The sequence below is a fragment of the Triturus cristatus genome, chromosome 7 (assembly GCF_964204655.1).
Source record: "Triturus cristatus chromosome 7, aTriCri1.1, whole genome shotgun sequence".
In the NCBI taxonomy this organism is placed as follows: Eukaryota; Metazoa; Chordata; class Amphibia; order Caudata; family Salamandridae; genus Triturus; species Triturus cristatus.
In genome coordinates, this window is record NC_140590.1 from 1,866,797,747 (window position 1) to 1,866,811,349 (window position 13,603).

General features: G+C 47.8%; 1 protein-coding gene across 3 annotated transcripts in view; it reads left to right on the plus strand.

Moving 5' to 3' along the window:
* LOC146813537 (uncharacterized) overlaps positions 1–13,603 on the plus strand; it is a 469,352-nt gene that overhangs the window by 324,747 nt on the left and 131,002 nt on the right. For all 3 annotated transcript variants that reach the window (XM_085620297.1, XM_085620296.1, XM_085620298.1), the window contains one exon: positions 1,061–1,171. In XM_085620297.1, the coding sequence (XP_085476423.1) occupies positions 1,061–1,171 (111 nt within the window). The remainder of the gene's footprint in view (positions 1–1,060; positions 1,172–13,603) is intronic.

Below are 13,603 nucleotides of genomic sequence, written 5' to 3' on the forward strand. Positions count from 1 at the left end.
TTTGTCAACACTAAAGGGGCGCCTTGTATTTCCGCTTTTACTACTTCAGACCCACAGAGTAAACCATGCCTAACATAGACACAGGGCGCCCACTGAAGCGTGTCAAACACATACTGAGAAGCTCTGGAATCCCTTTGTGCCTCTGACACAGGGCGCCCACTGAAGCATGTCAAACACATACTGAGAAGCTCTGGAATCCCTTTGTGCCTCTGACACAGGGCGCCCACTGAAGCGTGGCAAACACATACTGAGAAGCTCTGGAATCCCTTTGTGCCTCTGACACAGGGCGCCCACTCAAGCATGTCAAACACACACTGAGAAGCTCTGGAATCCCTTTGTGCCTCTGACACAGGGCGCCCACTGAAGCATGTCAAACACATCCTGAGAAGCTCTGGAATCCCTTTGTGCCTCTAGTATGAATTCTTGACCACACCAAATGCTGACATTTATTTTGTGCTGCAGGGGCCTTTTTGAAGGCAGAAAACAATTCTATTCATTCCCTCTAGCCTCAGTTTTTAACTGCACATTGTAGTTTATCCACATACTTCACGGTGTTTAATATGTGTAAACATCAGTTTCATATAGAAACGCTGAGTAAACATAGCTTTCTAATTAAGATTAGCCAAAAACCATAATTATTGTATAATGGGTCTAAAGAACAACTGGTTAATTGTCTGGTTTCACAGATGGTTCTGATTGTGGCACCAGGTTACGAAGTAAAAAAACAAGCTATGTACATATGTAAAGATTTAACATAGTTAATGAAAGATCCCATAAGAAGAAGAGGAAGCAAAACCCAAACTCGCTCCTATTTTTCATGTGTTGTTGTCTTCTGTCTATTAATGACCTTTATGAAAGGGATGAGTCAAAGGTGGTACTCTGAGGCTTAGTGGACCCAATGACCATCCTTCTTTAGGGCTCATGCATCATCCCATGCATTAAAAAAAAAAAACCAAGTGTACTTCAGACTGGGAGATGTTACAATGAAAGTCAAGAACAGGATCGCATGGTACTGCCTTCCAAACAAAGTATTCATACATGGATGTTGTTATTAATTCAGGACGGAGGACTACCACAGCAAGCGTATCAGAAACCATCAAAGAAGAAGGAGAGACCTGGCCCATCGCATCTCAGGAGCGAGAGGAAAGCCAAAACACAAATGGCCTTCAAGGTAAGAAACAGTCTTGCTGTGATCAGCACCCGATTAATGCTGTGTCACCAATTGTGAATATGTGAACGCTCATCCCCTGGTACTATATACCACAAGCCAGCAGCCTAGCTCCACCTGCATGTCCTCTCCCTGGGCCCATTAGGGTCAGATTCTCTTCCAGAGCAGAATTGTGTACATGTAACCACTGTTCCCCGATGCTGGAAGTTATTAAATGTCCTGCATTTACCCAGACTTGGGCAACATATATGGGAATTTAATCCGATCTAGTCATAGGATCGTATACATTCATCCGGGTCACTTTTGTATCTCTAAAATAAGTCATTTGTATCTGCGTGTGTGTGTGTGAGTGAGCGAGACTATATATATTGTACGAAAGGACCTCTTTTTATAGAATCAGCCCCCTCCCCCTCCAGTTTGCTGGACTGATGCTGCTGGTTTTTCAAAGCAGTAGTGCACCAGACCCTGCTGGTCATGCCCCAGTGCATGTGCTCTGACCCCAAAGTATGTGTACAATGGGCCAATACCTGATTGGCTCATTTAACATATCTGTAAGTTCGAGGCCTGTGGGCTGCTGAATTCATATCTGTGCATAGATCGCCGCCTAGTGTTGGGTCCGGATGATTGCACATTGTTGTCTTGGAAGAGTCTTCGAAGTATCACGAGATAGGTGGCTCCTCCCCTGGACTACAGTGCGTATGGGCATCCTCTCCATCCTCAGATTGTTTTTTTCCGCCATTGGGTTCAGATGTGCTTATCTTAGCTCAAGTTAGGAAAACTTTATTTGAGGCCAAAAGCCTTTAGATATCGTCGGTATTGTTTGCGTTCGGTATCGATAAATTATTATACTTGTTCTCGGACTTATTCACCCTTCTCGGACCGAGTTTCGGTCCGAACATCGCTCAACGTTCGAAGATGGAATCGAGGACTCCCTTCAAGAGATGTCCTCTATGTCACGCAAAATATCCACACGTTGATGTCCATCCGGTGTGTAACAAATGTTTATCACCAGATCATGATGAGTCCAGGTGTGGGGTTTTAGAGTTTCTCCCAACCTGCATTTTGTGGCTCCGTATGAACTTGCTTTTTGCACATGGAATGTCTTCCTACTTTTTTTAATAATTCTTCTTATCATTGTTCTTATTACATTTGTTTTAACAAAAGATTTATACACATTTTTCTTAATGAATTGTAGTTGTCTGTTTGTAATTTTATGTGATGCCCATTGCTTTTATGATTTTAATTAATCGAAATAAAGTGCTTTGACTGACTGACTGACTGACTGAGTCCAGGTGTATGGCCTGCGCCCGGTTCCGGTCGAAGAAGACCCTTCGGAATAGACGGGCAGCTAGATTGGAGGCCAAACAATCGGCTCCTAACCCGGTTAACATATTCAGCACCGAGGATGAAGAAGTCGAGAGCGTCGAAGAGATAGAATCGGGCCATGCTTCGGAGCATGAATCCCAATATGACGACGATGATGAGGAGATCTTCGAGGACGAAGACGTCGTCGACGAGGTAGGAGACGACGATGAGGCCCTTGGGGCCGAGGATTATAGCTCAGGCGAGGAGCTAGGCCAATCCGTCGATGCGGAGGCCGAGGGAGATAGTCTTGATAAGGCTCAGGTCGAGGGATCGCCTGCGGGCCTTACCCAAGATCGGTCGGATCGTTCTACAGCCCCGCCTGAAGGCCCGGCTTCGAACATTTCAAATATCGAAAAAGACTGGAGTCGATTCCGTGAAATCGAAACCAAAACCAGCACCGGTCAAATCGAAACCGAAAGTGCAACTGGTTCAGGTCGGATCGAAGGCATCGAAACCTTCCAATCCGTCGACACAGAAGAAGGACGTCGGAGCCGACCAAAGAAAGAAGGACTTCGGTACCGAGAAACCAAAAAAGGACTTCGGCACCGAGAAACAGAAGAAGGCCCTCGGTCCCGAGAAGACGCAAAGGCCTATAGCACCGAAGGTTGGGGCACCAACGACCAAGGTCAAGGTGGTCGATCCGACTACCTCAACACCGAAGGGTGCTGAGACTTCCAAAATACCGGATCAACAAGGCGTCGATCCCAAACTTCGGATCGAAGACCCGAAGACTGGAAAGAAACCGGAGACCGCGTCGAGGCCTGTCTCCAAAGAGCCTGTCGGTTCAAAAGCACCATCAGCATTCACGTTGCAACAGGTGTCGGAGTCCCTAAAGCGCATCAGGGAACGGGCCACTCTCGAACCGAAAACGGGTCCCGAACCGCACAAGGTCGCCAAGGCTCACTCGGCGCCGGCACCGATCAAGTTTGGATTGCCACCACCGGGGGCACCAAAGATGTTCGAACTTAGGAAGAGTGTCGAACGACCAAGAACAGTGTCCACGGAAAGAACCGATGTCGAAGACTCACAGGACCAGTTTATCGACGCCGACACTGGTAGGCTGTTGTTCCGCAAGCGGTGAATTGTTCCAGAAAAGGCTTTGGACTCATACAAAATTCCACTCAAAAGGAAAATGGCGTCAGGTTCGACACCAGTGCTTGTAGAACCTTACCACACATATGATCAGGAACCACCATCCTTTTCTCCCACACACTCGGAGGCGGATGCAGGAGAGGGCTATACTGAGGATGATACCACTTATCCTGTGGATAATGACCCTGATGAACAACAGCAAGACCAGGATCAAGCATGGGGAGACCCTAATGACCCAGGAGACCCACAAAATGCTCCTGACACTCATCTTTATAATATAAAACCATCTCCCACTGAAGATACTGCTGCTTTTAACGCCCTCATTGAAAGAGCGGCTGCCAATCACGGAGTGGAACTTCATTCTGACTCTGTGGAGGAGGATTTCTTGGTGGACACGTTCTCCACATCAGAAAGAACGGTCAAGACTCTACCAATGTTAAAAGGGGTTATTAAACATGCTAAGGACATCTTTAAGGAGACAACCAGAGCACGGGTATTGAACACGAGAATAGAGAAAAAATACAAACCAGCCCCAGGAGACCCAATGTACATTAAGGGTCAATTGCCGTTGGACTCCATGGTAGTTTCTAATGCTCGCAAGAGAGCTAACTCGCAAACTACCGGTGATGCTCCTCCTCCGGACAAGGAGTCCAAAGTGATAGAAACATCAGGAAAAAGGATAGCAGCACAAGCAGCAAACATCTGGCGCATTGCCAACACTCAGGCACTCCTGGCCCGATACGACAGGTCACACTACGATACCCTAGAAACACTGCTAGAACACCTACCAGATGAATACAAAGATGGAGCGGAGCTCCTCATCAGAGAGGGGCAACTCATTACAAATGCGTCCATCAAATGCGCACTAGATGCAGCTGACACTGCAGCAAGGGCAATCAACACTAGTGTGATGTTGAGGAGGCACGCATGGCTGAGAATATCAGGTTTCAAACCTGAGATTCAAAATATTATCTTGAATCAACCAGTCAACCCAGACTTTTTATTTGGCCCCGAGGTTGACACTACACTAGAAAAGATTAAAAAGGACACTGAAACTGCGAAATCTATGGGGGCTTTACAGTCGCAGCAGTTTCGGAGTGGCTCCTTTCATCGCCCCGGGAATAGAGGAGCAGCTAGAGGTCAGGGGTCCCAGCAGCAGTACAGTAAATGAGGTACCCAGAGTACCTATAATAAAAACAATAGGGGTGGATATCGTGGATCCAGCACCAAAGGCAGAGGACGAGGACACAACAACACCAGGTCCTCCGCCAATACCAAACAGTGACGTCTTGTCACTGCCCCCCGACCACATAACACCGGTCGGGGGGAGACTCCAACAGTTCCTGCCAGTCTGGAGATCCATCACCACAGACAGGTGGGTCAGAGAAATTGTCCAGTACGGTTATTGTCTGGAATTAACATCCAATCCACCCAACATGCCACCAAGACACCGTCCTATGTCCGCAGAGCACTTGGCATTATTGCAGCAGGAAGTACTAAGTATGCTGCAGAAAGAAGCCATAGAGCTCGTGCCTGTAGAACAGCGAGGGTCAGGGGTGTACTCTCTGTACTTCTTGATCCCAAAAAAGGACGGGTCTCTCAGACCTATACTGGACCTGAGACCTCTCAACCAATACATTCTGTCAGAGCATTTTCATATGCTCACCCTCCAGCAGGTTCTGCCGTTACTCAGTCAGGGAGACTTCCTCGCAACACTGGATTTAAAGGTTCCGTATTTCCACATACCCATACACCCATCACACAGAAAATATCTCAGGTTCACTCTTCAGGATCAGCATTATCAGTTCAAAGTCCTCCCTTTCGGAGTAACAACGGCGCCCAGAGTCTTTACCAAGTGCCTAGCGACAGTGGCTGCACACTTAAGGAGACAGCACATTCATGTCTTCCCTTACCTAGACGACTGGCTTGTTCAGGCAAAGTCAGCCCAGCAGTGTGCCAACCACATATCCCACACCATTCACCTTCTTCACAGTCTGGGATTCTCACTGAATTATCCAAAGTCACATCTTCAACCCGCCCACGTACGGCAATACCTGGGCGCGACCATAGACACTCTGGCAGCCAAAGCTCAGCCAAACTTAGCGAGGATCAACAGCATGCAACTGCTGATAAAAAAGTTCAGACCTCAACACTCCCTTCCAGCGCGAGTGTTCATGCAGTTGATTGGCATGATGGCCTCCTTCATCTTCATAGTCCCGCACGCGAGACTACATATGCGCCCGCTTCAGGAGTGCCTGGCACGTCAAAGGAATCAGACTCAAGGACAGTCGAAAGACCTAGTGTTGGTAAGCGGTCGGGCATACAACTCTCTGCATTGGTGGAATCCACAAAACCTTTGCAAGGGCCGACCGTTCCAAGAGCCTGTTCCACAAATAATACTGACGGCGGACGCGTCTCTTCACGGATGGGGAGCTCATGTACTCAATTACACAGTGCAGGGACTATGGACGATACAGCAACAGAAGCTGCACATCAACCTTCTGGAACTGATGGCAATCTTCCTGGCAATGAAGGCATTCAAAGTACACTTGTGCAACAAAGTCGTGTTGATCCGGACGGACAACATGACTGCCATGTACTACATACAGAAGCAGGGAGGAACACACTCTCCACAGTTGTCTCATCTGGCTCAGAGCATGTGGCGGTGGGCCATTCAGAGGAACATGTTCCTCATGGCAGAACACCTCCCTGGCAAGGACAACCAAATAGCGGATCTGCTCAGCAGGCACAGCCACCAGATGCATGAGTGGGAGCTACATCCATCAGTACTCCAACCGTACTTCCAGCAGTGGGGTCATCCAGACATAGACCTATTCGCCACAAGGGAAAACGCAAAATGCCGAAGCTTTGCCCCCAGGTTCCCGCATCCACAGTCGCAGGGCAATGCGATATGGATGAACTGGTCAGGCAGATTTGCGTACGCTTTTCCCCCAGCGCCATTAATACCGCTAGTGGCACGCAAACTAAGGCAACACTCAATGACACTCATCCTGGTTGCTCCAATGTGGGCACGCCAGCCATGGTACACCACGTTACTAGAACTTTCCGTGGTGCCGCCTCAAAGACTGCGGCTAACACCCACACTTTTAACACAGAACCATGGCGAAATTCAGCACCCAGATCCGCAACAGCTGAACCTAGCGATCTGGCTCCTGAAGTCTTAGAGTTTGGCTACCTAAACCTGCCTCCAGAATGTATGAATATCATCAAGGAGGCCAGGAGACCCACGACCAGAGCTTGCTATGCGGCTAAATGGAAAAGATTTGTCATTTACTGTAAAAACAATTACAATAATCCGCTGGATGCATCCATTCAGAACATCATCTGTTACCTGTTACACTTATACCGATGCAATCTGGCATACAGCTCCATCCGTATACATCTAAGCGCAATATCGGCCTATCTTCAGAACAGGCAGCACCTCTCTTTATTCAGAGTGGGGACCACCAAAGATATTACTCCAAGGTATCAAATAATTATTACATTAAACCAGACTCATTGCTGAGATTAAATTTAATGTAACTTTTAATATGAAGGTAACTTTAGAAAGTCACCCCTTTGTTGCCCAAACATTTGGCCCTTTTCCTGTTTATCTCCAGCAGTTGCCACCCAAGACAACAGGCTGCCCCTGCTTGGCAGTGCAAAGCACTCCCAGGAACAGGGAACAAAGGGCACTGCTAAAGGGAGGAGGTGTGACCTTGAGCAGGATGGCTATCAGGGGACGGCCACAGAAGCCCCTGCTTCAAACAGGCTACCACCTCAGTCAAGCAAATGGCGATCACACTTTCACCTTTTTACTTATTCCGGTCAGCAATCAAAACAAAAGGCAAATGAAAATTACACAGCATAGCATCATGTGATTTGTACATTGTTAAGTTTCATCATTCCCGCATATATGGTCACGCATAGGGTATACAAACAGTAACTATGAATGTCTCTGCCCTCCACAGTGTCGTGTGACAGCAATATTGCTCTTGTTGCCACATTCATCCCCTTCACAACACTCCATTTCTGCACTTCCGGAGCGTTCTCCATGTCCAAGTATATTGAGTTAGTCTGTACCTTGTAAGGATTGAAGATATTGTACAAATGTCTCCCAGAAGTCTCTAGGTTTTGAGGACTGGGGTATTTCTTCTGCGTACGTTGCCAATGTCTCCTTGCAAAAGGTCACATCTTTTTACCAATCTTTATGGCGTGGGGGGCACTTACTACCCCAGCACAACGCTACCCTGCGTATAGCCATTAGCAGTGCCACAGCTAGCAGTTTACGTTGTTTGGCTAGCCGAATCTTATAGAGTCCCAGCAGACAGACCAGTGGGGCACTGGGAATCTGTTCAACGAGCATCGCTGTAAGGGTGTCTGTAACCTCCTGCCAGTATAATGTAAGCTGATGACATGCCCATGCCAAATGAAGAAAGTCTGCATCTGGCATCCCACATCTGTGACATCTAGTGTCTTGTCAAAGTCCACATTTATATAATTTTACTGGGGTGTAGTATATTTGATGCAGAAACTTAAAATGAATAATTCGCAAGTTGCAGTTTGATGTGAGTAGCTGCAGTTGTGTGCAACTAAAGTCCCAGTCCTTTCTGTCTATAGTGGTTCCTACTGTCTCCTCCCACTGTCGAAGCGATTTATCTGGGACCGGGCTCAATTCTCCCTGCGAGGCGTTATATAATCGTGTCACTAAGCGTTGTTGCGTGGGTGCTGTTAGTGGTATTTGCAATGCATTTAGCTGAGGAGGTTTGTCTGGGAATGACATTTACAGTTCCCTCACCGCCGCCTGCAGCCGAAGATACACAAATATTTTCAGTGGCGCACAGTGCACACTTAGGGATGGGTCTTCCCGTGAAATATATCGCTCATGGTGCGCAGCCCCATAGTTTCCAGTAAAGTGAGCATGCTTTTCTCCTGCGCGACTGTTATTCGTGCATGATGGACTATAGGCATCACCTGAGCATATATCGGGAGTTTTCGTGCGTGCTGTGCTACTGCATACCATGCTCTCGATATGCAGTCTACTGAGTTTATCACGTCCCTCGGGTGTATCGTTTCGGGTCAGATAAGAATGTGAGTAGCGGTGTGGGCATTGTGCTTTCATATTCCACAGCTATGTGCAGTATATGCGCATGTGGCTGCGTCCAGTTGTGGGCATGGCCATGTTGGGCCTGAGCGCAGTAAAAATAAAGTTGAAAGTCCGGTGCACCAAAACCCCCCTGATGGTATCGCTTGGTTAAAATTTTCCAGCCTACTCTCGCCTGTTTCCCGGCCCAGGTTAAGCACTGCATGGCCGTGCGCAGCTTAGTAAACAGTGCTTGCGTCAACCAGATCGGAATATTCATAAACAAGTATAAGAATCTTGGCAATAGCACCATTTGTAGGTCTCGCCTACACAGTGCTCTTGCACTGCATAGGAGACCTTTAGCCGTCGTGCAGCTGTTTTTCCAAGCACATACTCGTTCTTGTGGTGGCATACGCCTTGTGGGAGTGCACAGCAGCGCGCCACAAGCACGAGTATGTGCTTTGAAATAGAGCAAACAGCTGCTACTTAGCGCGCGCGCACTCCCCCCACCCCTCCCACTTGTTCACTCTTGCCTTTTGTCTGCTTTTTCGCCCGTCTTCATATCCACTTTCACCAGCCTGTTTCTGTGCCTTCTTAACTATCTGCACCTCTTTCCTCGATTCAGGCCTTCTGTTGTGCTCCCCACAGCCCCCCGCACATATACCCGCCTCCTTCCTGCTTGTGCTTAGAGTTGGGCTCAGTATTTCAAACTCTATTTGCGTGTTGCACGTATTTTTTTCTCAGCAGAGCATTCTCTCTCAGACAGCATTCTCTCTAACTCTTCCCGGGCCTCCTGCTCTGTTCCCCGCTGCCCTGTCTCTTGTGTCATCTTCCTACCCATCTCTTCCACCAGACCCTATTTCACAGTGACTGTCTCATACTGTCCTAGCGCCTGTCTCTCACCTTTGTCTCTCATCTGTCACTGCTGCAGCGCGCCTGCTGGTCTTGCAGCTTGTCTCTCAGTACAGTACACCCCCCAGGAGACGAGTCCCTCTGGAGCCCGCCCTGCCCCTACCTGCCCTACTGTCTACTTTCTATCAGAGCCTGTGAGTCCACGTCAAACTCTTCCTCTGCCCAGTCTGTCGCCTCCTCTTCTTCCTCCCATTTCAGCTTGTCTCTTCAGTTCGTACCCTGTACCCCAGTCACCGTCTCTTAATCTTCTACCCACTGTCTCTTTCACTTATCTCCCCTCTTCCAATGCTGCCGTCGTACTCAGGCACTCAGTGCCCTTTTCTGTCACCTCTCCTTCTCTCTGACCTGATTCCTCTCCCCTCTCTTCCCTCAGTCTCATGTCTACTCCCTCCCTCTTTGCTCTTTCTCCCTCCCTCTCTGCCTCATCCTACTCTTTCCACCCCACCACCGTACTCTACCCTCTCTCCCTTTCTGTCCCTAATCCCTTTGCTTCCCTCATGCACTCTCTGAAAAGCAGTTACATTCGCCAACAATACTTGTTGTTTACAGTGTTTAAACAAGCATTGGCATAGCCAATAGGTTGCGCTTTTGGGACCTTACAAGTATTTAGTTATGCAGCACAATATCCTTACATCAACTGCTGCATGGCTAAACACTTATAAGGTCCCAAAGGCGAGACCTATTGGTTATGCCAATGCTTGTTTGTATAGCTATTCTGTCAGCTAGAGACAGTGGAAGTCTGATCCACCGATCTATCTGTGTATCCAATTTAGTTAGTGCTCTGCCATAGTTCTCCCGAATCACTGTTTCTGGGTTTCTGTGTATCCAGGCTCCTAGGTATTTGACCGGTTTGGTCTGCCATTGAAATGGGAAATCTAGGTTGGGCTGCGTTGTGGCGAGCGTAAGTGGTATTACCACTGATTTGGCCCCGTTTATACTGAGTCCTGAATATCGTTCAAACCTGATGTATTCTCTAAAGAGTGGGTTTAAGTTAGTATCCAAGTGTCGTACATATAGAACCATATCATCCTCGTATAGTGATATGGCAACTGGACAAAGCTGGAACTGTAGAGCGGCTTCTGGGTGTTTTTGGTGAATTTTACATGCTAATGGTTCAAGGGCTAATGTGAATAGTAGTGGTGAGAGCGGGCAACCTTGTCTGGTTCCGCGACTTATTTTAATTGGGTTGAATGTGTTCCCATTTATTCTAATACGTGCACCCGGGTCTGCATATAGGAGTGCAATCCAACGTAGGAACGGTTCCGGGAATCCCATCCTCCGCAGTACCGTAAACATAAATGCCCACTCTACTGAATCAAATGCCTTCGCTGCATCTAGTAATGCTGCAGCCGCTGGCAGTTCTGGCTTCAGTAGGTGGAACATTGCGAAGATGGTTCTAAGATTTTGGGTAGTGGATCTAGTCGGTATGAAACCGGACTGATCTGGCAGTATACGTTTCTGCATCAGAGGTTGCAGCCTCGTTGCAATAATTCTAGCTAGGATCTTTGCATCAATATTGATTCATGACAGGGGGCGGTAGGACTCATATTGGAGGGGATCCGTACCGGGTTTGGGGAGGGTGACTAGGAGCGCTTCTCTCAGTGTGGTCGGCAGTTTTCCCTACTCATAGGCCTTCTCATACATCTCGGCTAGATGTGGGGTCAATATATCTTTAAATGCTTTATAGAATTCTCCAGGAATTTCATCCATCCCTGGCGCCTTGTTGTTTGGCAGAGCATTTATCGCCTCTTTGATCTTAGCTTCCGTAATATGGTGACATAGGTATTCGTGGTGAGTATCCGACTGCCATGCCAGCACAATGTCATCTAAGTATTGGCAAATGTCTGGAGGGTTCGCCGGTATTGTCATTGAATACAGGTGTGAATAGTATTCAGCAAAGCAGCCTAATATCGTCAGTGTGTCAAAGGAGGGGTTCCCTTGCGCATTCATTATTTGTGTTATATAAGTAGACGTGTGTAGTGCACGTATCCGATGTGAAAGTGCACGTCCAGGCCTGCCGCCTTCCCCATATGTGCGTGCTAAGTGTCTGTGTGAAATATATTTGAGCTCATCGTCTGCAAACCCATTATAAACGTCCACCTTCTGTCTAATGTCTGCTAGTGTTTTTGGGTCTGGCGTGGTCGCGAAGTCCTCTTCTAGTCTCCTAATATCCCTTTCCACCATGGCCAATTGTTGCTGAATGTCTTTCAGTATGCCTGCCTGCTTTCCTATGCAGTGCCCCCTTATGGTGGCCTTAAACGCCTCCCATAGTGTCTTTGCACTGCTAACGGATCCCTTGTTTAATTCAAAGTATTCCACTATAGCTTGCTGTTTCTCTGAATGAAAGACCTCATTTAGAAGTGCCTCTGGCCTCAGCCGCCATGTGAACTGATGTGGAGTATGTGTGGGAATGGCAAGCGCTAGTCTGACTGGTGCATGGTCTGAGGGTGTCTTAGGCATGTGCTCTATCTGAGTTGTCCATGTACTAATGTCTTGTGTAGTTATCCAATAATCTATTCTCGACCATGTGTTATGTACCGTGGATGCACAGGGGCCCTCTCTTCTCCCCGGATTTCTCAAACGCCATAAGTCAAGCATCGTGCTTTCTATCATCCCATCTCTGAACACCTTTGCTGCTTGTCTCCCATACCGTTCGTTACCTGTAGACCTATCTATTGCAGGATCTAAACATGTATTAAACTCTACCCCCCATAATATGGGTGTGGGTGGTAAGTCGCGCAATTTGGCCCATATTTGTGCAAAAACCAGTGGTTGGTCCGTGTTCGGTCCGTATGTCGTGACTATTGTTAAAGCGGTGCCTCCAAAGTTACCCTGCACTATAACGTATTGTCCCTGATCATCCTTGAGAGAACTAATAAGCGTGAAGGGGACACTGCGGCGGATGAGGATCAGGACTCCTCTGGCATAAGTAGAATAAGATGGTGCCATGCGGTACGAGGCCCAACGTGCCCCTATCCGCTGTTCAGAGAGGTTTGTGAGGTGTGTCTCCTGTAGGCAGGCAACGTCTATCTTATGCCTGTCTAAATACGCCATGACCTTATGTACTTTCTGCTGGTTATGTAGGCCTGTCACGTTCCAGGTCAATAAAGTTAATGGTCTAGTGCAACCTGTCCTATTATCCATACTCAGCATGTCTTGCGATATAGGCCTGTCTGCGATTTCTGTATTGTACATTGCTGTGTTGTATGTCAACTGTATCATACCTGCTGACCAGGGGTTTTTTTAACTTTACTCCCCCTCCTTTCCCCTCCCACATTGCCAGTTCCCAACCTGCTGCGAAGAAAATGCCCAATTTACCATAAACCCCCTCTCCCATCCCAAACTTTGAAACTTGAACTTGGTGTGGTGCACACATGTAGGCGGGAGCTGGCAGCTGCTTTTTGCGGTGGTGTGTAATCGCACGGAAGGTCACTTAGTAGGAATGTGTAGATGAAAGCACCCAGTGGCTCACAATTAGTATATAGCACCTGATTTTCGCCCTGACCAAACCCCAACCATTTCTTTAAACTTAGTTTCTAGCCATTATTAATCGGAGCACATAAGGTACCCCAATGATACTCAATCAACTGCAAATCTTCATTTAGCTGTGCAAGCAGCTACCGTGGGGCAGCTTGGTAGCGTGTAATTCAGGTCCCTTTCACAGGACAGTCCCTGTAAAGAATAGGACTTTCTATTCGACGTGTGAGGTAATCTGCTGTTCGTCTGGTTCCCCTCTCGGTTTCTTCTCCGGGGGCCCCTGGAACGTCTATGTTGAAGGAACTTGAGTGCGTCCTTGGTCTCATTAAACACAGTGGCTTTGCCTCCATCTGTTATCCGCAATGGCACCAGATAATCCATGGCATACGGGCTAGACAGTTCTCGAAGCTTCTTTTTGACAGGCAAGAACTTTTTCCGGGCCTCCTGTACCTGTTGTGAGAAATCGGGATAGATTGAGATCTCCATGCCGTCATGTTTCAGATTTC